Genomic DNA, 22,528 nt, shown 5'->3' on the forward strand with positions numbered 1-22,528 from the left:
GCCCAGGGCTGAGGGAGGGGATAGCTCTCAGCTTTCGACAAAAGAAATTAGAGGAGCCAAGATCCTCAGAGTGGGGGTGGCTGTGGTTGGGCCCTGACAAATTAGAGTGGGTATGGTGAGGACAGACGCAGCAGCAGGGACGTGGTGTGGACGGATGCAGCAGGAGGAAGGTGGTGTGGACAGATGCAGGAGGAGGGAGGTGGTGTGGATGGATGCAGCAGAAGAAACATGGTTTGGACGGATGAAGGAGGAGGGATGTGATGTGGACAGATGGAGGAGAAAGCTGTGACTCCCAGCTCTGAGTTGAGCCTTCCTGTCTCTTGCTGATGTGTGCATTAGCCTGGCCCTGGCTGGCTCATGTGTGTGTGTGTGTAAGGGGTTTGGGGGGTGATGGGGGGGGATGCTATTTCTTTTTCATAAAGTTGCCCTGGCATCTCTTTTCATTGTCTAATGTTTTTCAGAAGAAGAGAGATTCAGATTACAAAGTTACCAAACTATGAGTCGGTAGAACCAGGGAGAGAAAAATGAGCCTTCCAGGCCACCGCGGATCTTTCAAATATGGCTGGAAGTCGCAGCAGTGGCTCTATCGACACGTTAAACACAACTTATTATTTTAATGTATCAAAGGTTTTTGCAAAAAGCACCAAAGAGGACCTATTAACTGAAAAAAATACAAAAGTAAATTCAAAAGTGAAATGTAAAACCAAGAAGAAAAGAATGTTCACAGTTTTTTAAAAAGCAGAACACACAGAAAATGAATTGAGGAAGGTAAATATGAAACAGAGAAGAACACTTTTCCTATTGGTTGCTGTTGTTATTATTTCATTAATAATAAGAAAAGGCAGCTGGGCGTGGTGGCTCAGGCCTGTAATCCCAGCACTTTGGGAGCCTGAGGCAGGCGGATCACTTGAGGAAAGGAGTTCGAGACCATTCTAGCCAACACGACAAAACCCCATGTCTATTAAAAATACAAAAATCAGCTGGGAGTGGTGGCACATGTCTGTGGTCTCAGCTACTTGAGAGGCTGAGGCAGGAGAATCGCTTGAACCCGGGAGGCGGTGGTTGCAGTGAGCCAAGGTCTCGCCACTATACTCCAGCCTGGGTGACAGAGTGAGACTCTGTCTCAAAAAAAAAAAAAAAAAAAAAAGGAAGAAGGAGAAGAAGGAGATGAAGGAGAAGGAGGAGGAGGAGGAGGAGCAGCCACAGCCACAGCAACCAAATGTCATTATTTCTAGGTCAGTGGGATTCTTGGTAATTTGGAATTAAACTGTCTCTAATCTACAATGACAGGGCCTGGTAATAATTCACGCCTCTAGATAATCCCAGAACTCCATGGAGAAGAAAGACAACAGAGTGGGTGACAATTGGGTGTTTCCCGCTCTGTGAACGGGCTCCAGGGATCAGAGACAGCTGCTCTTCTCACAGCTCCCTGGGCTGGATGAGGTTCTCACTCAAAGAAGGTTCAAACCAAATCCTGCTCCTGAGGCGACAGCAGGGGCAGGACTTCCAGAATTATTTTTGAGATTCTACTTCATTCACAAATTCAACATATATTTATGAAGCAACGTGGCAAATTGTGGGTCCTGAGAAAAAAGAATTAAATGGATGAACATCTCCCTGTGGAGCTCGCAGTCAGGGAAGGGGCACAGAAGCAGCAAGGAAGCAGAGAGGCGTGCCGAAGGCCTCAGGGGGGTGAGCAGAGGGGAGAAGACAGCCGTCTGGCACCTGCCTCCCCACACGTGTGGCGGGAAGTCCAGGCTCACGGAGATGAGGACCTGGATTCCACCGCTCAGCAGCTCCTGGGTTTACATTCCCGTTTGCACGGGGAAGCAGGAAAGTGTCTGAGTCACTGCTTGAAAGTGACATGGGTGCCTGATGATTTTTACTTCACATGTTGACAAGGTTCCTGCTTTCATTTCTAACTCCATCTTCTCACCCATTAAGCCTCCTCCAAGCGCTGCTGTGTGGATGTGCGTTAGGACAGTGAGCTCGTCTGCCGTGTTTGCTGTGTGGATGCGTTAGGACAGTGAGCTCGTCTGCCGTGTTTGCTGTGTGGATGTGTTAGGACAGTGAGCTCGTCTGCCGTGTTTGCTGTGTGGATGTGTTAGGACAGTGAGCTCGTCTGCCGTGTTTGCTGTGTGGATGTGTTAGGACAGTGAGCTCGTCTGCCGTGTTTGCTGTGTGGATGTGTGCGTTAGGACAGTGAGCTCGTCTGCCGTGTTTGCTGTGTGGATGTGTTAGGACAGTGAGCTCGTCTGCCGTGTTTGCTGTGTGGATGTGTGTTAGGACAGTGAGCTCGTCTGCCGTGTTTGCTGTGTGGATGTGTTAGGACAGTGAGCTCGTCTGCCGTGTTTGCTGTGTGGATGTGTGCGTTAGGACAGTGAGCTCGTCTGCCGTGTTTGCTGTGTGGATGTGTTAGGACAGTGAGCTCGTCTGCCGTGTTTGCTGTGTGGATGTGCGTTAGGACAGTGAGCTCGTCTGCCGTGTTTGCTGTGTGGATGTGTTAGGACAGTGAGCTCCTCTGCCATGCTTGCTGGAGAAGTGTGAGGGCCTGCTCCTGCCAGCCCCTGTTCCAGGAAGCTCCAGGTCCCCTCGCTACCCAGGAACTAAGGGTTAACGCCCAGCACATGGGGGCTTCCCAGGCCCTCTGCTCTGACCTTTGGGGCCTGGACCCCAGGGCAGTGAAGGCCAGAAAGCGGCAGGGGCGCATGGTGCCCGGGGGCAGTCGGTGCCACACACAGCTCCTGTGCCTCATCGGGCAGGGCTCCAGTGCCTCCTTTAGAACAGGATTGACGCGCGCTTCCCCGCAGCCTCGTGGCGAGGACTGCAGAGACGACGCCCAGGCCGCCACAGGGCCTGGTGCAACAGACACACACGGTGACTCTCAGTATAAAACAGCCCATCCTTCTTCTTAACCCTGTGAGACCCCTAGAGTCAGGGACCGCATTTCTAGGTGCGTAAGTGCTTTTCTCCATCACACAATTAATAAGAGGCCAACTTGAGTCTCCATTCAAGACCCTCTCATGTGATACTTAAGAGAGTCATAAAATGAAGAAAGGTTTCAAATAGACTCTAACTTGTTAGTTCAGAATCCTCACACAGAGTGGGTTCTTCATTCACTGCACTGTCTCTGAAATACAAAAACACCAGCACCCCTGGTCCACCCACCTCCAAGGGTTGTTCTGGGAATTATTAAATGAGTTGAAATCTGTAAAGCACGTAGCTTGGCTGTGGGCGCTGGGAAACCTGGGTGGTCTGGCTGCCATTGTTGGGGGGCTGTGGTTGTTGGTGTCTTGGTGGGATAATCACCAGCCGGCTGGAGGGTAAGCAGGTGGGACAGAGGGGCCCCGGAGGGCCGCCAGCTCCGGAGTTACCCTTCGGCCCCTGCATAGGAGCTCACGATGACCCTCCACACGCCCATGCAGGGCGCCCAGCATGACTGCGCACCCATACAGGGCCCCACGACCTGGAGCTCACCCATGTGGGCGCCCATGATGGCTGTGCAAGTACCTGGGAGAGAGAAGCCACGATTCTGCGGACCCACACGAGGCGGCCCCCGCTTTGCCGGAAGCCACCCAGGGCGCCCAGGACCACCCCCGCACCTGGTGCAGAGCGCCCACGACCTTGCGCGCCTCCTGGTACACGGCGTCCGCGCTCCAGTGCGCATTGAGGGTCTTGAGCGCCGCGGCCAGGCGGTTGTGCTCGCGCAGCCACAGCGTGTGCAGCGCCGTCAGGGAGGGGACCTCGCTGGCGCGGCCGTCTCCGGCCAGGAAGCAGGGCCCGCGGGTCTCTCCGGGGACGCCGGGCTCGGGCGCACAGGCCGCAGGCGCGCGTGGCGGCGCGAAGGGCAGGTAGGCGCGGCCGGAGTCCCGGAGGCTCGCGTGGACGCGGAGCAGCCCTTCGGCACTGGTCCAGTTCCGCAGCTGCCTCTCTAGGGCCGGGGAGCTGCCATACACGGTGGACGCGTCCAGGAATGAGGTCAACCCGTTCATCTGCTGCCGTGGGTTGGCCGTGGACAGGTTCCCAAAGAGCGCGCCTTGGTCCCCGGTGCTGCAGGCGGCCGAAGAGCGGTAGAAGGGCAGACAGGCGGTGCCCGCGGCCGGCCGGGCCTCCTCCGGGAGCTGCGGGCAAAGGGGAGTTCAAGGTCACCCAGGGCCCCCGCGCACCCTTTGTAAGACTCCAGAAGTTTGAGGCCGGCAACGACCCCACAGCGCCGCACGTTTCTCTGCCCCTCCAGTCCTCTGCAGGGATCAGTCCAGCCAGTCCCCTCACCTCCCCCCCCGGCCTGCTTACTGGTGGTCTCTTGCCTGGAAGAGGCTGCAGGGGTCGGTCCAGCCAGCCCCGCACCTCCCCTCAGCCTGCTCACCGGTGGTCTCTTGCCTGGAAGAGGCTGAACCCAGAAGATGGACCCCACATCGTAGGAGTTCACATCTCCCCAAAGCTCAGATGCTCTTGGCCTGAGCCAGTCTCGCTCCTGCTCAGACCTGCTCTAGCTGCTTACGGAATCCCCGGTCTGGTTTATTTTCTGACTTTCGGAAGAGCTGACTTCTTTCTTTCCAGTGCCATGGACTGGTTTAGGAGCACAATGAGTAAACAGTCTCCGAGTTTTGTGGGCATCACTGTTTAGCGTAAAGGCAGCTTGAGGGGCGTGAGGAGACCTTGGGTGGGCTTCCAACTCTGGCTGTGGCCAGCTTCCATCTTCTCATCTGTAACATGGAGATCTAAAACATTTTTTCCAGATTTACAGGTTTCCTGGGAAGAGTCGCCCATGCCGGATGCCGGCGAGCTCTGTGGGCTGCAGAGAGCGTGTGCCCTTTCCCTGTCAGTTCTTCCTCCCTGGGGAGGTGTCACGGGGTCAGGGCCTACCCTGGGCATTATCAGATTTAGGAGGTTAAATCGCTCATCCAGAATCACAAGATCGCCGGGGTTGGACAGACCCCGAAAGAGACTTTTCCTGAAGATCAGGGTCTTCTCGCAATAGAACATTATTATTACCAGTGAAAATAAGGGAAAAGCTCCTTTTGGGGAAAAGCGCAGCCTGGGCACTGAGGAGTAGGAAGGAACAGAAGACCTGGGGTCAATTAGGGAAATGCGGGCAGCGAGCCAGCAGCCGCTCAGGGGTTAGCCGCTCCGTGCAGTGCTGTGCAGGGAGACAGGCCGAGCTCCTGGTGGACTCAGGCACAGGAGGTGCAGCGGAAAGAATGTAGGTGAGAGGGAGTTGGTCTTGTGGTGAAGCAGCAAAGCAGATGCTGTCAGAACCCCTCTGGGCAGCGCCCAGGCCTGGCAGCTGTGCAGCCCAAGGCCAGCTGGGGTCGGGGCAGCGAGGACGCCCCAGCCCTCGCTCAGAGCCAGCACAGGGTCCACAGGTCACGCATTAAAAAAGCGCTTCTGGCCAGGCGCAGTGGCTCATGCCTGTAATCCAAGCACTTTGGGAGGCTGAGGTGGGCGCCCAGCACTTTGGGAGGCCAAGGTGGGCGGATCACGAGGTCAGGAGATCGAGACCATCTGGCTAACACGGTGAAACCCCGTCTCTACTAAAAATACAAAAAATTAGCTGGGCGTGGTTGCAGTCGCTTGTAGTCCCAGCTACTTAGCAAGCTGAGGCAGGAGAATGGCGTGAACCCGGGAGGCGGAGCTTGCAGTGAGCTGAGATCGTGCCACTGCACTCCAGCCTGGGTGACAGCAGGAGACACCATCTCAAAAAAAAAAAAAAAAAAAAAAAAATGGCGCTTCCATTGAGAGCCCTCAGCGCGGCTTAGAGTAGAGGAGGTGAGAAGTTGGGGCCAGCAGGGAACCCAGGCAGGAGCTGAAATTCAGCAAAAGAGTAGGAAAGTCAAGAAAACCGTGACAGCGGGAACTTCAGTGCACACCCTTCAGATTATACAGGCCCAGCGGCCCCAAGAATAGGAGGAAATAGAGGAATTAAATTGAAGAGCACAAATAATAATAAAATTACAAATAAATAACAAGGAGCTGCAAATTATCTATCATACTCACTGATTCAAAGAGACTCAAGAAGAGCTGAAAGTCTCTCTAGAAATCAATGAAAAGTTAACTCACTTGTTAAGAAAATTCAAGCACACCAGCAAAGCCTTCCTCAGAAGAAAATCTGTGCTCTTTAAATTGCTTTCATCAAAACAACAAAAACAAAGAAATTAAGTAGCTATTTTAAGAATTTAGTTAAGGAACAGAGAGCTAAAGCAAAAATAAATGAGAAAGTTAAATTAATGCGTGCAGACGTTAAAATAATTAACTATGAATAAAAGACCTAGTGGGAAGAAAACATGAAGCCCTGCTTCACAACCCACTGTGGAAAACAAAGAAAGGGCACAGAGCCAGGCAGGATTTGCAATGAGAAAGGAGCAGGGCTCAGGCACGCAGGAGAGATGAGAAGAATCAGGAGCGACTGTATATGCGGTTTCACGGCAACACATTGGAAAATGAAGAACGGATCGATGACTCCCTAACAAAGTAGAAATAACCACAGCTTTTCCAAAAAGAAATGTAAAACTCCAATGGACAATGAGGATGGAAGAGATAGACAAGGTGATCAGAAATCCAGAGGTCAGATGGCATTGACGGTGGACTTCTATCAAATCTCAAAAGGATAGGTAACTCCAAGGTTGCTTAAACTATTTCAGCCATGGAAAAGATGAAAAGTGCCCCAGTGCATTCTACAGAGTCAGTGAAACTTTTGTATTGGCCTCTGATGAAAACAGGACAAGGACAGGACATACAGATCAATATCCCCTTCTAAATAAAATAATAAAAGATAGGGCAGCCAATCAAAACAGCAATTACCATAGTCAAATAGAATCTGTTCACAGAATGGTTCCATGTTGGACAATAGGGTTATATTATGCAGGGTGTCGACAAATTAAAGAAGAAAAATTAATATCACAGGTACTTAAAATGCAATAACACAATTTACTATTACTTACCATTCCTGGTTAAATAGAAATAGAATAGAATAGATTGGAATTGCTAAAATATAATGTAGAAGCAATAACACATATTATCTTGAGCAGTGAAACAATGGAAAAACTTAATTTAAAATTAAGGACTAGCAGAAATACCCACTATCATTGTTGGTACTTAGTACTATCTCAGTTAGACCAAAGTCTAGAAAATAAAATAAGAGCTGGTAAAACTACTATAAGAGAAAATAAGATTTAAAACATAATAAAATTATTTTTTCTTTTTTTTTTTTTTTTCATAAAATTTTTATTTTATTTTATATTATTTGACAAATAATAATTATATATATTCATGAGGTACATAGTGATGTTTCAATGCTGATAACATATAATGATCTCAGATCATGGTAATTAGTGTAGCCATCGTCTCAAACATTTATCATTTCTTTGTGTTGGGAACATGTAACATCCTCCTTCTAGCTATTTGAAACTATATAACATATTATTGTTATCTGTAGTCATCTTACAGCTCTATTAGAAGTTGTTCCTGCCGTCTAGCTGTATAAAATTATTTTTTCTTAATGCTCTGTTAGATGTCTACAACATCTAAAAATTCTAAAAAATTGATAATATTTCTTTAAAAAATGTCTTCGATCTGAGGAAAAGTATAAAACTGTTCTTTTCCTTCTTTCCTTTTTGTTTTGTTCTTTAGCAAAGTACCACGAATGGTAATGGAGAAAAAAAAAATCCTTTTCATAATGGCAAAAAAGTTGATCAAAATCAGGTGTATAAATTTAACAAAATAATCACATGATCTACAAAAAGAAAATCATAAAACATCATTAAATATACAAAAAATTTGGGAAAATATCACTTCTGTCTAAAAGAATGTATAAACTAAATGCAATTTCATTTATAATAATAATGATAGTACTTTTTCATTTTGAAATAGATACATTAATTTTAAAGTTTATATGAAGATACAAATTCCATTATTTATTTATTCCTTAATAAACTAGGGAAAAGAATGGTGATGCAGTATTGACTTGACAGATAATAGGATATACTCTAAGGCCGCTATGACCAAGTCCACACAGTACTGTCAACAAGAACAGATGAATCTGTTAATAAAAGAAGACAGAGAGCCAGAACCAGACCCCAGTTCTTCCGTGACAAAGTTTTATCTAGGCCTGTGGGGAGAAGGAGGGCAGAACCAGCTGGTTTTTCCATTTGGATGGGAATAAACCACACCCAGACTGTCCACTGTGCAAAATGAATGGAAACTCATGCTGCAATACCACGCAGGAGGTCACTGTTGACTTCAGGCAAAGGAGATTCCTGAACCAAAACTGAGCCTAAAAGCCATCAACACATAAGTAGACCTGGCCTTATAAAATATGAAAGTGCTTCATGCTGACAGTTCTGTATTGATGGGGCTGGAGAAAAACATTTGTAAGAAAAGTGAGAGACAGAGAGTTAACATCTAGAGTGGAAAGGAGCAATTAAAATCAATTAACAGTCAAATAGTATAAAAATGGACAAAGGCTATGAATAGATCATTCATTGAACAAATACAAATTGCCAAAAAAATAAAAATAAAGGACAAGTTTAAAATTCACTAACATTCAGGGAAAGCAACTAATGTAACAATGACATATCTCTTTTTTTGCCGCTGAACAAGCAGAAAAAAATGAGAAAAAAGAATTAAGGCTGTTGCTAGTGCAGATGGTGAGTGTGGGTAAGGGGTACACTCAGTCATTGCTGTGAGGGCTACAGAATTCTTAGACAGTAGTACCAGCACAGCAGTGCTAAAGCTGCCTTCCAACTTGGCAGTGTCACTTCTGGTGATCCACATTGCGGCAGAGGCTGCAACACGGAAGGGCACACCCATGGCTGTGACCTGGAGTGTGGAACAGTCCAGCCGTGAGCAGGGAGGGCTTGGAGCTCCACTGGGGGGATTTCCAGGACGCATCGCTACTGAGTGAGAATCCAAGATACAGAAAGTGTACTCAGCATAGTCTTGTTTTTATTAACAACATTCAAGAGAAAATGCTTGTGCATGACTTCTTTAGGTGTAGCTGAGTGAGCATTCATGTCATGGAAAGGGCACACCATGACCACTCACAGCGTGGGAAGAGCACACATCAGAAGGACACACCATGAGCATTTGGATCAAGGGAAGGACAGAGCATGAGTATTTGGATCACAGAAAGGGCACACCATGAGCACTCAGATCATGTGAAGGGCACTCTATAAGCATTCAGAACACAGGAGGGGCATGCCATGAGCATTCAGGTCATGGAAAGGGCATGCCATGAGCATTTGGATCACAGGAAGGGCAAGCTGTGAGCATTTGCATCATGGGAAGGGCATGAAATCAGCACTCAGATCACAGGAAGAGCATACTATGAGCACTCAAAGAATGGGATGGGTATGCTATGAACATTCAGATCATGGGAAGGGCATGTGCTATGAACATTCAGATCATGGGAAGGGCACACCATGAGCATCAGGATCATGGGAAGGGCATGCCATGAGTGCTCAGATCACAGCAAGGGCATGCTGATTAAAACGGGGTGCCCAGTGAATCCCTTTGAGCCCACTATGCTGTCTACACCAGCTTCTTACTATTCTAGTTTCATTTATCACGACACCTTTCCCCTACACACACACTTCAAATATCAACATTTGGGAGTCAAGTGATTGGTTTGGGGGCAGAGGCATGAATGGAGAACATGGGAGTGAGGAGGAGGAGAGTCTAGCAAATGAGGGAGGGAGAGGAAGAGCCACGTTTCAGGAGAGTCAGGCACAGTTTAAGTTTTACATTTATGTGAAATTACATTTACATGTGGGTGCTCAAGTTTAATGTAAGAAATTCTTATTTGAATTAAAACCTATTTTGAACTAACATCAATGTAAGGACCATGTATAAAAATTTGTGGGGGGGTCACAGGAAAATACATAGTCTTAAATACACTTATCGAAAAGCACGACACAGTGAACGTAACTCAACTCGCTTTTACCATAAGAGGGTGAGAAATGTGAAGTAGATGAAAAGGCGTAATAGGAAGGTAATAGAAAATAAAGAACAGGAAAGACTTATGGGCTTGAACAGACTAACTGCACCCAGAACTGAGCCCATAACCAAAGATCTGCCACCCCAGAGGTTATCAGGACCAGAATCACAAATAAGCTCTACCAGTTATTCAAAACAAAAAACCCAAATTTGATTTTAGACAAGGTAATCCTGAGCATAGTAAAAGAATGGGCAACCCCTGAACACTGTCAGATGTTGGTGTGTTTGTAACACCCAAATAGGTGCAGCGTCAGAAAAGAGCACTTTAGCATAACCCTGCTTATGAAGAGAGATGCAACATTTCAAATAAAATATTAGCAAATTCAATCCAAGAATAAATGAAAACCTGCATCACCATCATGCAGGCCATGTAAAGATGGCACTGTGTTGGAAATCTACCAGTGTAGCTCACACAATAATGAAGTAAAGTGGAAGCCCTGTGGCCTCCACCGATGCTGGGAAGGCATTGAGTAAAGCTGGAACCCACAAGCCTCATTAAAATTCTTGGGAAATTACAAATAAGATTTTCAAATTTCTAACTGAAGTTGTCTAGCAGAAATTCCTAGTAGACACAGTATGTGAGGAAAAACATCAGAATCATGCCGTTTATCTAAGGAACAGAGCCAGGAGGCTGTTCTCACCATGGCTTTTTAAAATGTTACTCACTAAAGCAGTATTTTATCTACACAAAATAGATTCCTAATAAAAAAAAGTTGTATATCAAGCCCAATTTTTAATATGTTTAAAATAAAATATATAAAAATATATTTTTATCTATATTATTATATATATCAGATAAGGAAGACCTGCTCAGTAAGATAACAATTTAGATGTCATAGAGAAGAAAAAATATTTGACTAAAATCAACCTAAATTTATGAATAATGGCACCATAAACAAAATGAAAAGCCAAGCAATCATATAGAGTGAAGGACCAAGGCTCACTCCTTGTCCACCTTTTTCGCCTTTGAAATCTGTTTGCAACAAAGATCTAACAAAGCTCATGTCTAAGGTTATTTGGGTCTAAGTATTCTGGGCAGCTATTCTCATTTTGGCTCAAGTAAACTCTTTAAAATATATTTTGTGCCTCAGCTTCTTGCTTTAGGTCAACAAAAGAGATACAGATACAGGTTTTAAAGCCAATGTAAATTTCAATATTTTCTTCTTTACTGCATTGGAAAATAATAGGAATTATGTAAGATTAATTGTTGCTGAGAAATAATCAATTAGAAAATACAATTCGCCATCTCATTGCTGCAGAGAAATTTGGGAGTACCTATTAAAATTCCAACATGAGGAGGATTTTTTGTGATGGATCATGGCGGACAAGAGGCAGGACTAGATTTCAGCTCTCACTCGGACAAACAGAGCAGTGTGTGGAGGCTCACGTTGTGAACTTTTGCTCCAGAACGATGGCAGGAATACATTAGGAAAGCCAAGAGAACCCGCAGATCCTCTGAAGGAAGTGGATGGCTCCTGCAGGATTCGGGAGACACCCCAAATACTGTGAGTGCCCAAACTGCGGAAGTGGGAGAGATCGTCCACCCTGAACATGCACCCCCACTGTGGAACCTGAAGGTCTAGATTATGGGAGAAGATTCTGACTTTACCCGGAGCTGAGTCAATTTAGAGAGCTGAGTGGAATACAGGAGTAGAGGAAGCAGCCGGAAAAGCCCTGTGGGCTCTCTGGGTCCCCTAGGAAGCCATTTCTACCTTGCCTCACAGGGGTCCTTTAGGAGGGCTGCCAGAGGCACCTGGAAAAGGCCACAGGGAGAAGGAAACCTCCAGCTGAACTTTGTAACCATTTGAACTTGGTGGCTAGATCCAGAAGAGAGATAATAATCACTACACCTTAGCTCTCAGGAAGCCACATCCCTAGGAAACAGCGAGAGTACTAATCACATCCAGGGAACACCCCATGGGACAAAAGAATCTAAACAACAGCCTTGAGCCCTAGACCTTCTCTCTGACAGAGACTACCCAAATGAGAAGGAACCAGAAAACCAACTCTGGTAATATAACAAAACAAGGCTCTTTAACACCCGCCAAAATCACACTAGCTCACTGGCAATGGATAACCAAGGAGAAATCCCTGATTTACCTGAAAAAGAATTCAGAAGTTTAGTTATTAAGCTAATCAGGAAGGCATCAGAGAAAGGCAAAACCCAATGTATGGAAATCAGAAAAATGATACAAGAAGTGAAGGGAGAAATATTCAAGCAAATAGATATCACAAATAAAAAACAATCAAAACTTCAGGAAACATTGGACACACTTAGAGAAATTCAAAATGTACTGGGAAGTCTCAGCAATAGAATCAAACAAGCAAAAGAACTTCAGAGCTCAAAGACAAGGTCTTCAGATTAACCCAATCGAACAAAGACAAAGAAAAAAGAATAAGAAAATATGAAGGAAGCCTCCAAGATGTCTGGGATTATGTCGAATGACCAAACCTAGGAATAACTAGTGTCCCTGAGGAAGAAGAGAAATCTAAAAGTTTGGAAAGTTTATTTTGCGGAATAATCAAGGAAAACCTCCCTGGCCTTGCTGGAGACCTAGACACCAATTACAAGAGGTTCAAAGAACCCCTGGAGAATTCATTGCTAAAAGATCATTGCCCAGGCACATTGTCATCAGGTTACCTAAAGTTAAGATGAAGAAAAGAATCTCTTTTTTTTTTTTTTTTTTTTTTTTGAGTTGGAGTCTTGCTCTGCTGCCCAGGATGGAGTGCAGTAGTGCAATCTTGGCTCACTGCAACCTCTGCCTCCCAGGTTCACGCCATTCTCCTGCCTCAGCCTCCCAAGTAGCTGGGACTACAGGTGCCTGCCACCACGCCTGGCTAATTTTTTGTATTTTTAGTGGAGAGGGGGTTTCACTGTGTTAGCCAAGATGGTCTCAATCTCCTGACCTCGTGATCTGCCCACCTCAGCCTCCCACAGTGCTGGGATTATAGGCGTGAGCCATTGCACCTGGCGAAGAAAAGAATCTTAAGAGCTGTGAGACAAAAACAACAGGTAACCTATAAAGTAAAACCTATCAGATTAACAGCAGATTTCTCAGCAGAAACCCTACAAGCTAGAAGGGATTGGGGCCCATCTTCAGCCTCCTCAGACAAAACAATTATCCACCAAAAATGTGGTATCCAGCAAAGCTAAGCCTCATAAATGAAGGAAAGATACAATCTTTCTCAGACAAACAAATGATGAGAAAATTCACCCCTACCAAGTTAGCACTGCAAGAACTGTTAAAAGGAGCTCTAAATCTTGAAACAAATCCTGGAAACATATCAAAACACAACCTCTTTAAAGCATAAATCTCACAGGACCTAGAAAACAAAAATACAATTTAAAAAAACAGCAAAATCACAAAAACACAAGGTGTACAGGCAACAAATAGCACAATGAATGGAATGATACCTCACATCTCAATACTAACATTGAATGTAAATGGTCTAAATGCTCCACTTAAAAGATACAGAATTGCAGAATGGATAAGAATTCACCAACCATCTGCTGCCTTCAGGAGACATGCCTAACACATAAGGACTCACATAAACTTAAGGTAAAGGGGTAGAAAAAGGCATTCCATGCAAATGGACACCAAAAGTGAGCAGGAGTAGCTATTCATATATCAGACAAAATAAACTTTAAAGCAACAGTCGTTAAAAAAGACAAAGAGGATCATTATATAATGATAAAAGGCCTTGTCCAACAGCAAAAGATCACAATCCTCAATAAATATGCACCTAACACTGAAGCTCCCAAATTTATAAAACAATTACTAATAGAACTGAGAAATGAGATAGACAGCAACACAGTAATAGTGGGGGACTGCAATACTCCACTGACAGCACTAGACAGGTCATCAAGACAGAAAGTCAACAAAGAAACAGCGGATTTAAATTATACCCTGGAACAAATGGACTTAACAGATATTTACAGAACCTTCTACCCAACAACTGCAGAATACACATTCTATTCAACAGCACATAGAACTTTCTCTGAGATAGACCATATGATAGGTCTCAAAATGAGCCTCAATAAATTTAAGAAAATGGAAATTATATCAAGCACTCTCTCAGGCCACAGTGGAATAAAACTGGAAATTAACTCCAAAAGGAACCTTCAAAACCATGCAAATACATGGAAATTAAATAACCTGCTCCTGAATGATCACTGGGTCAAAAATGAAATCAAGATGGAAATTAAAAAATTCTTCGGGGCCAGGCGTGGTGGCTCATGTCTGTAATCCTAGCACTTTAGGGGGCCGAGGCTGGTGGATCACCTGAGATCAGGAGTTTGAGACCAGTCTGGCCAACATGGAGAAACTCCCTCTCTCTACTAAAAATACAAAAGATTAGCTGGGTGTGGTGGTGGATGCCTATAATTCCAGCTACTCGGGATCCTGAAGGAGGAGAACCACTTGAACCCGGGAGGTGGAGGTTGCAGTCAGCCGAGATTGTGCCCCTACACTCCAGCCTGGGCAACAAGAGCGAAACTCCATCTCAAAAAAAAAAAAAATTCTTTGAACTGAACGACAATAATGACACAACCTATCAAAACCTCTAGGATACAGCAAAGGCGGTGCTAAGAGGAAAGTTCATAGCCCTAAATGCCTACATAAAAAATTTGAAAGAGCACAAACTGACAATCTAAGGTTACACCTTAAGGAATTAGAGAAATAAGAACAAACCAAACCCAAACCCAGCAGAAGAAAGGAAATAACCAAGATCAGAGCAGAACTAAATGAAATTGAAACAACAACAACAACAACAAAAATACAAAGATAAATGAAACAAAAACCTGGTTCTTTGAAAAGATAAATAAAATTGATAGACCATTAGCAAGGTTAACCAAGAAAAGAAGAGAAAATCCAAATAAGCTCAATTAGAAGCCAAATGGGAGATATTACAAGTGACACAACTGAAATACAAAAGATCATTCACGGCTACTATGAACACCTTTATGCCCATCAACTAGGAAACCTAGAGGAGATGAATAAATTCCCAGAAAGATATAACCCTTCTAGCTTAAATCATGAAGAATTAGATACCCTGAACAATAACAAGCAGCGAGATTGAAATGTTAATAAAAAAAATTACCAACAAAAAAAGTCAAGGACCAGACAGATTCACAGCAGAATTCTACCAGACATTCAAAGAAGAGTTGTTACTAATCCTATTGACACTACTCCACAAGGTAGAGAAACAGGCAACCCTTCCTAAATCATTCCATAAGGCCAGTATCACCCTAATAGTAAAACCAGAAGAGGACATAACCAAAAAAGAAAACTGCAGACCAATATCCCTGATGAACATAGATGCTAAAATCCTTAACAAAATACTAGCTAACCAAGTCCAACACATATTCAAAAAGATAATCCACCATGATCACGTGGGTTTCATACCAGGGATGGAGGGATGGCTTAACATACACAAGTCAATAAATGCGATACACCATGTAAACAGAATCAAAAGCAGAAATCACATGATCATCTCGATAGATGCATAAAAAGCATTCAACAAGATCCAACATCCCTTTATGATTAAAACTCAGCAAAATCGGCATACAAGGGAAATACCTCAATGTAAGAAAAGCCATCTATGACAAACTCACAGCCAACATAATTCTGAATGGGGAAAAGTTGAAAGCATTCCCTCTGGGAACTGAAACAAGACAAGGATGCCCACCTCACCACTCCTATTCAATATAGTACTCGAAGTCCTAGCCAGAGCAATCAGACAAAAGAAATAAAGGGCATCCAAATTTGCGAAGAGGAAGTCAAACTGTTGCTGTTTGCTGATGATATGATTGTTTACCTAGAAAACCCTAAAGACTCCTCCAGAAAGCTCCTAGAACTGATAAAAGAATTCAGAAAAATTTCTGGATACAAATCAGTAGCTCTTCTATACACCAACAACGACCAAGTTGAGAATCAAATCAAGAACTCAACCCCTTCTACAATAGCTGCAAAAAAAGAAAATACTTAGAAATATACCTAATCAAGGAGGTGAAAGACCTCTACAAGGAAAACTACAAAACAAAACACTGCTGGAAAAAAACACAGACAACACAAACAAATGGGACACATCCCATGCACATGGATGGGTAGAGTCAATATTGTGAAAACAACCATACTGCTGAAAGCAATCTACAAATTCAACACAATTCTCATCAAAATACCACCATCATTCTTCATCAAATTAGAAAAAAAAATCCTAAAATTCATATGGAACCAAAAAAGAGCCTGCATAGCCAAAGCAAGACTAAGCAGAAGGAACAAATCTGGAGGCATCACATTACTTGATTTCAAACTATACTATAAGGCCATAGTCACCAAAACAGCATAGCACTAGTACAAAAATAAACACATAGATGAATGGAACAGAATAGAGAACCCAGAAATAAACCCAAATACTTACAGCCAATTGATCTTCGACAATGCAAACAAAAACATAAAGTGGGCAAAGGACACCCTACACAATAAATGATGCTGTGATAATTGGCAAGCCATGTATAAGGAGAATGAAACTAGATCCTCATCTCTCACCTTATACAAAAACAACTCAAGATAGATCAAGGACTTAAGTCTAAGACCTGAAACTATAAAAACTCTAGAAGATAATGTTGGAAAAACTTTTCTAGATATTGGCTCAGGCAAGGATTTAATGACCAAGAACACAAAAGCAAATTCAATAAAAACAAAGATAAATAGTTGGGATTTAATTAAACTAAAGAACTTTTGCACAGCAAAAGGAACAGTCAGCACAGTAAACAGATAACTCACAGAGTGGGAGAAAATCTTCACAATCCATACATCTGACAAAGGATTAATATCAGAATCTACAATGAACTCAAACTAATCAGTAAGAAAAACCAAACAATCCCATCAAAAAATGGCCTAAGGATATGAATAGAGAATTCTCAAAAGAAGATACATGAATGGCCAACAAACATATGAAAAAGTGCTCAACATCACTAATGATCAGGGAAATGCAAATCAAAACACAATGCAATAGCACCTTACTCTGGCAAGAATGGCCATAATCAGAAAATCAACAAATAATAGATGTTGGTATGGATGCGGTGAAAAGGGAACAACACTTCTACCCTGCTGGTGGAAATGTGAATTAGTACAACCACTATGGAAAAACACCACGGAGATTCCTTAAAGAACTAAAAGTAGAACTACTATTTGATCCAGCAATCCCATTCCTGGGTATCTACCCAGAGGAAAAGAAGTCATTATATAAAAAATACACTGGCACACGCATGTTTATAGCCGCACAATTCACAATTGCCAAACTGTGAAAGCAACCCAAATGCCCATCAATCAACAAGTGGATAAAGAAACTGTGATTTTATATATACGATGGAATACTACTCAGCCATAAAAAGGAGTGAATTAATGGCATTTGCAGCGACCTGGTTGAGATTGGAGACTATTATTCTAAGTGAAGTAACTCAGGAATTGAAAACCAAACATTTTATGTTCTCACTTATAAGTGGGACCTCATCTATGAGGATGTAAAGGCGTAAGAATGACACAGTGGACTTTGGGGACTCAGGGAAAGGGTGGGAAGGGAGTGAGGGATAAAAGGCTACAAATTGTGTTCAGTGTACACTGCTTGGGTGACGGGTGCACCAAAATCTCACAAATCACCACTAAAGAGCTTACTCATGTAACCAAGCACCACCTGTTCCCAACAACATATGGAAATAAAACATTCCAACGTGAACATAATTCATAATCCACTAACTCCACTTTGTATTATGTACCTAGAGATACACATTGGTGTGCACGAGGAGGCTTGTGTAGCTTTGAGGTTTTCGACACATTCGTAGCTACATATTTTCTGCAGTGGTTGGGGGGTTTGCAGCGCCCAGTGGAACATCATCAGGCTGCCTACATCCCCACTTAGCTGAGACCAGAAGGAGCGAGGGCATGAAGAAAAGCCCAGTCCTAAAATAGAGGATGCTGCAAAGCCCTCACAGCTCCCTGGGCTGAGTGAGTCGGTAGTCAGAGACTCAAAACACTTTAATTTATAGTCTCGTGTAGTTGCTGGAAACATGCTTCCCTTAGGAAAACTGAATAAACATAGATATGATAAATTGTGTGGATCATTTTCTGTTTTTCTTTGGGATTCAAAAGTCCCAACTTGCTCCGAGCTCACTAGGAACTTCCACCCTCACACTCCGCCGTAAATACTCAGAGACCAAACTGGATGCTTTGAGTGTAAAGGACATCAAACATTTAAAAGCACTGATTTATGATGTGTCAACTATTGGGTTTATGGAGCTACCATGGTACCCTATACTACCTAGAGTATACCATGTATTTTTCATCTCACGGGAGTGACTGTTGGCTCAATCACTCAACTACTGAAGGCTGCCCTGGGGATGGACAGGATCTGAATAATTGAAGGATGCTGTTAGCTGCAAGCCAGGAGGCCTGTGCCCAACACCAAGAGCCCTGGAAAGTGCCTTGGAGACCCACCCTGGGGCCTCTCCCACTTTCTCACCCATGGGCACGCAGGTGTCCTCCCTGCCAGATGTGATCTTGCCTTTTATGTTTAAAATTGTTTACAAATAATTTTATTGTTATTTTTCTCTAAGTACAAAGATAACATATGCTCAGTAATGAACACTTTGAAATAAGAAAAGTGACAAGTAGAATATCATCTAAAATTTTACTAACCCGGGCAACATTTCACCATTTCCATAATATCACTGTATAACATGGTTGTCTAAAGTTGCTTGTGTTTCTCATGCTCATAGCCTGTGATCAACATTTAAAGTTTTTCAGTATTTTGGTGATATAAACAATTGTGACAAACAAATATATTCACCCACTTCTATGGGCAGTTTGGACATTGTCCCTAGGAAAGATTCTTGTGGTGGTGTGAATGGGCTTGATTTCATTTCATATCTTATGTCACATCGTGTCCCGAATGTATTCACCAGTTTACTTTTGCACAGCAATGTATGGATGCAAATCATTTCTCAATACCCTCAACAACGCTAAATTAAAATTTCATAATTTCTTTCCAGTTTGTATGTTTAAAAACAGCATCTTGCTGTTCATTTATCTTTCATTGATATCTATGTGTGTGTGTGTGTGTGTGTGTGTGTGTGTGTGTATTTACCTACACATACCTATTTGGGTTTTCTTGTAATTTTCTTGTTCACATCAGGTGTTTATTCCATTGAGTGTTTATTTTTTTCTCATTGCTTTATAAGAGCTCTTTATAGAATGAAGATAACAATTGCTTGTGATTCCATATTTTCAAGTTGTCCCCTGAGGGTTTGCCTCTTGTCCGTGCCCTGGGTTTGTGTCCAGGGCCCTTAGCACAGAGCCCTGAGGTCTGGAGTCTCAGCTCCTCAGCTCCTCAGCCCCTGGGAAAAAGCCCTGCAGGCACCCCGCCTGAGACAGTCCAGCCCCTCCCTCCCTGCTGTCCACAGCACCTGCCCCAGCCTCTCTGCCTTCAGGGTCCCACAAGCATGTGCTCCGTGTGGAAGAGAAGTGCTGTCAACCCCAGTCCTGCCCCATGAAAGACAGGCTGGCCCAGAACAGCCAGAACAGAAAGTTGAAATACGGCAGAGAGATGGTACCTGGTGTGACCGGGCTCACTATAACTGAGCCCTAAAAGGAAAGGAGGAGATTGGAGAGTGACATGGCTGATGAGAGCACCTGCCTTTCCCTTGAGATCCAGTAGGGAGCCCCGAAGGAACCAGTGCCTGGACCCCCCGGAACCTCTGCAGGGGTCTCCATGGGCATCACAGTATGCTGCTCCTCGCCACGGCCCCCCCTGCCCTTGTCCAATACACTACTGAGTTACACAGTGTCCTCATGTCAGTAGAAGGATCCTGGAGCAGCTGTGTGCATGTGAGGTGTATGCAGCTGTGTGTGTGGGTCTGTGCATGCATGAGCATGGATAGGTGCATGTGCCTGTGTGCACGTGTGTGTATGGGTGTGGGTGGGTGTGCATGTGTGTGCACAAGGGTGTACACACAGGTGTATGGGTGGTCACGATCACCTGTGCCTGTGGGTGTGTGCATGCCTGTGGGTATATTTATGCCTGGTGGGGCGGGGGGCCCTGGGGTCCAACTCACTTTTGCTTTTCACTCCCACTTGGGTTCTTCTGAGGAGACTTTTCTTAGGACAACAGGCCAATTTCTCCCCTGAGGCAGGTGGAAGTCTAGTTTCCCCAGAGCCAGCTTAACCGGGAGGCACCGTAGCCACAGTGCCTAGGACCACAGGAGTAAGTGTGCTCACAAAACATTTAATTTATTTTAAAATCAGAAGAAAATAATAAACATTTAGGCCAAAGAAAAAGTTTTAACCTACATTAATACATTTATCTTTATATGAATGCAGCCATCCATGTGACTTGGGGTATTGTGGATGGAGGAAGGAGCCCCTGTGGGCAGGTATGTGGGGCTCACCCCAACCATCACGTGGCCCTGGATATCAGTGGAACATGCCCTGGATGATGCCCTGGCCGGAGGCCCCCGACCTCCCCCACGGTGTGTGTGGCCCTGAAGGGCTGGGCTTTTCCTGGTGTCCTTGTCTGGTCTCAGTGCCACCTGTGTCCTTCCCACCCAGGTGGTGTCTCCCAACTGTCCCACCTGTCTGGACAAACACAAATTACCCCAATAGTAGCTGCAGACTTGCAAAAACAATCCCTCCTTCTTCCAAGGCTGCTTTTCACCAGCTCTTGCCCAAACCAGCAAAACTCCAGGGGATCCCCAAAGGTGGAGCCCCCACGCAGAGTGGTTCTCTCAGTGCAGCTCCCCACCCAACATGCTGCCTCCTTGCTGAGCTTCCCTAATCACCCCACATCCCTCTCAGGCATCTAGGCTTCCAGCAACACAGCAATAACAATGCACATTCATCGAATTCTTTCTCCGAACCTGGTTTCATTTCATTCTAATTGCTCCATTATTAGGTGGGAAATATATTCTTTTTACGGACAACAAACCTATATACATGCAGCTAATAAGTTACAAGGCAAACCTGGGAAATATACTCTTTTTACAGACAACAAATCTATATACACGCAGCTAATAAGTTTCAAGGCAAGCCTGGAACCCAAGACCTGGTAGATAATAGGTGCCCGACTCCATTGCTTCTCCAGGCTGCATAACTCAGTCACTTTCTGCACAGATTCTGCTGGGGAGCCACTTAGCTGGGAAGGAGGGCCTCTGCTTGGCAGACTGTTCATTGCTGAAGACACAGGTACTTCTGCAAGATCTAATAGCTCTAATGTTAACAGATGAGAACTTTGGGGTCCTGAGTGGTGAAGAATAACACTAGGGCCAGGCGCAGTGGCTCATACCTGTAATCCCAGCACTTTGGGATGCCAAGGTGGGCGGATCACTTGAGGTCAGGAGTTTGAGACCAGCCTGGCCAACACGATGAAACCCCATCTCTATTAAAAATAGAAAAATTAGCCAGGCATGGTGGCGCATGCCTGTAGTCCCAGCTACTCAGGATGCTGAGGCAGGAGAATCGCTTATATCCAGGAGGCGGAGGTTGCAGTGAGCTGAGATTGCACCACTGCACTCCAGCCTGGGCAAGACTCCAGCTCAAAAAAAAAAAAAAAAAAAAGAAAGAATCCCAGGTTAGAGGTACATGCAGTGGGGGACACATGCAGGGGGCCTCCCTGTTGAGGGGGCTCTGCAGAGAAGAGCAAGGGGCCCCCCGTCACCCAGGGTCTGAGCCCCAGCATGTGAGAGAGAAAGAGATCTCCTCCCAGGGACAGAGGCTGGACCTGGCTGAAATTCAGTTTCTGTGATTGACACAGTCTTTATGGTGCTCCTTTTCCACCTTTCCCCCAATATTATTCCCTTTGGGATATTTTGTTTAGATGCCTTGCTTTTGCCCACTGGGACCTCCTCTGCAGATGCCCAGAATTTTGTAACTGCTGGTTTATGTAGCTGTCCTGCCCACCTTCCAGGGACCAGCCTGTCTTCCTTTTCAGCCTGCCCAGCACACAGCACAGCATGGCGCAGAATAACTGCCAGTGAAGTTTTATTAAATGCATGTTAGAGAAGACATGAGATCGAAACCATCTGTGCTCTTACGTAGAAAATGTCCCTTGTTGGCTGAGCACGGTGGCTCACACCTGTAATCCCAGCATTTGAGAGGCTGAAGCAGGCGGATCCCAAGGTCAGCAGTTCGAGACCAGCCTGGCCAACATGGTGAAACCCCGTCTCTACTAAAAATACAAAAATTAGCCGGGTGTGGTGGCGCCTGCCTGTAGTCCCAGCTACTAGGGAGGCTGAGGCAGAAGAATTGCTTGAACCCGGGAGGCGGAGGTTGTAGTGAGCCGAGATTGTACCACTGCACTCCAGCCTGGGTGACTGAGTGAGACCCAGTCTTAAAAAAAAGAAGAAAATGTCCCGTGTTAACTTCAAGGCTGGTTTCCAGAGAGAAGTAAAATTAAAAATCTACCTATATTGTCTCTTTCTTTTCTGGTAAGAGTGAACATTTGTGCAATACTAATGGAGAGTAATTCTGTAATATTTATCAAA

General features: G+C 44.7%; 1 protein-coding gene across 5 annotated transcripts in view; it reads right to left on the bottom strand.

Moving 5' to 3' along the window:
* The window catches only part of TPO (thyroid peroxidase), a 126,944-nt gene that overhangs the window by 61,949 nt on the left and 42,467 nt on the right, over window positions 1–22,528 (bottom strand). For all 5 annotated transcript variants that reach the window (XM_054475237.1, XM_054475235.1, XM_054475236.1 and 2 more), the window contains one exon: window positions 3,603–4,121. In XM_054475237.1, the coding sequence (XP_054331212.1) occupies window positions 3,603–4,121 (519 nt within the window). The remainder of the gene's footprint in view (window positions 1–3,602; window positions 4,122–22,528) is intronic.

This window comes from Pongo pygmaeus, chromosome 12 (genome assembly GCF_028885625.2).
Source record: "Pongo pygmaeus isolate AG05252 chromosome 12, NHGRI_mPonPyg2-v2.0_pri, whole genome shotgun sequence".
NCBI lineage: Eukaryota > Metazoa > Chordata > Mammalia > Primates > Hominidae > Pongo > Pongo pygmaeus.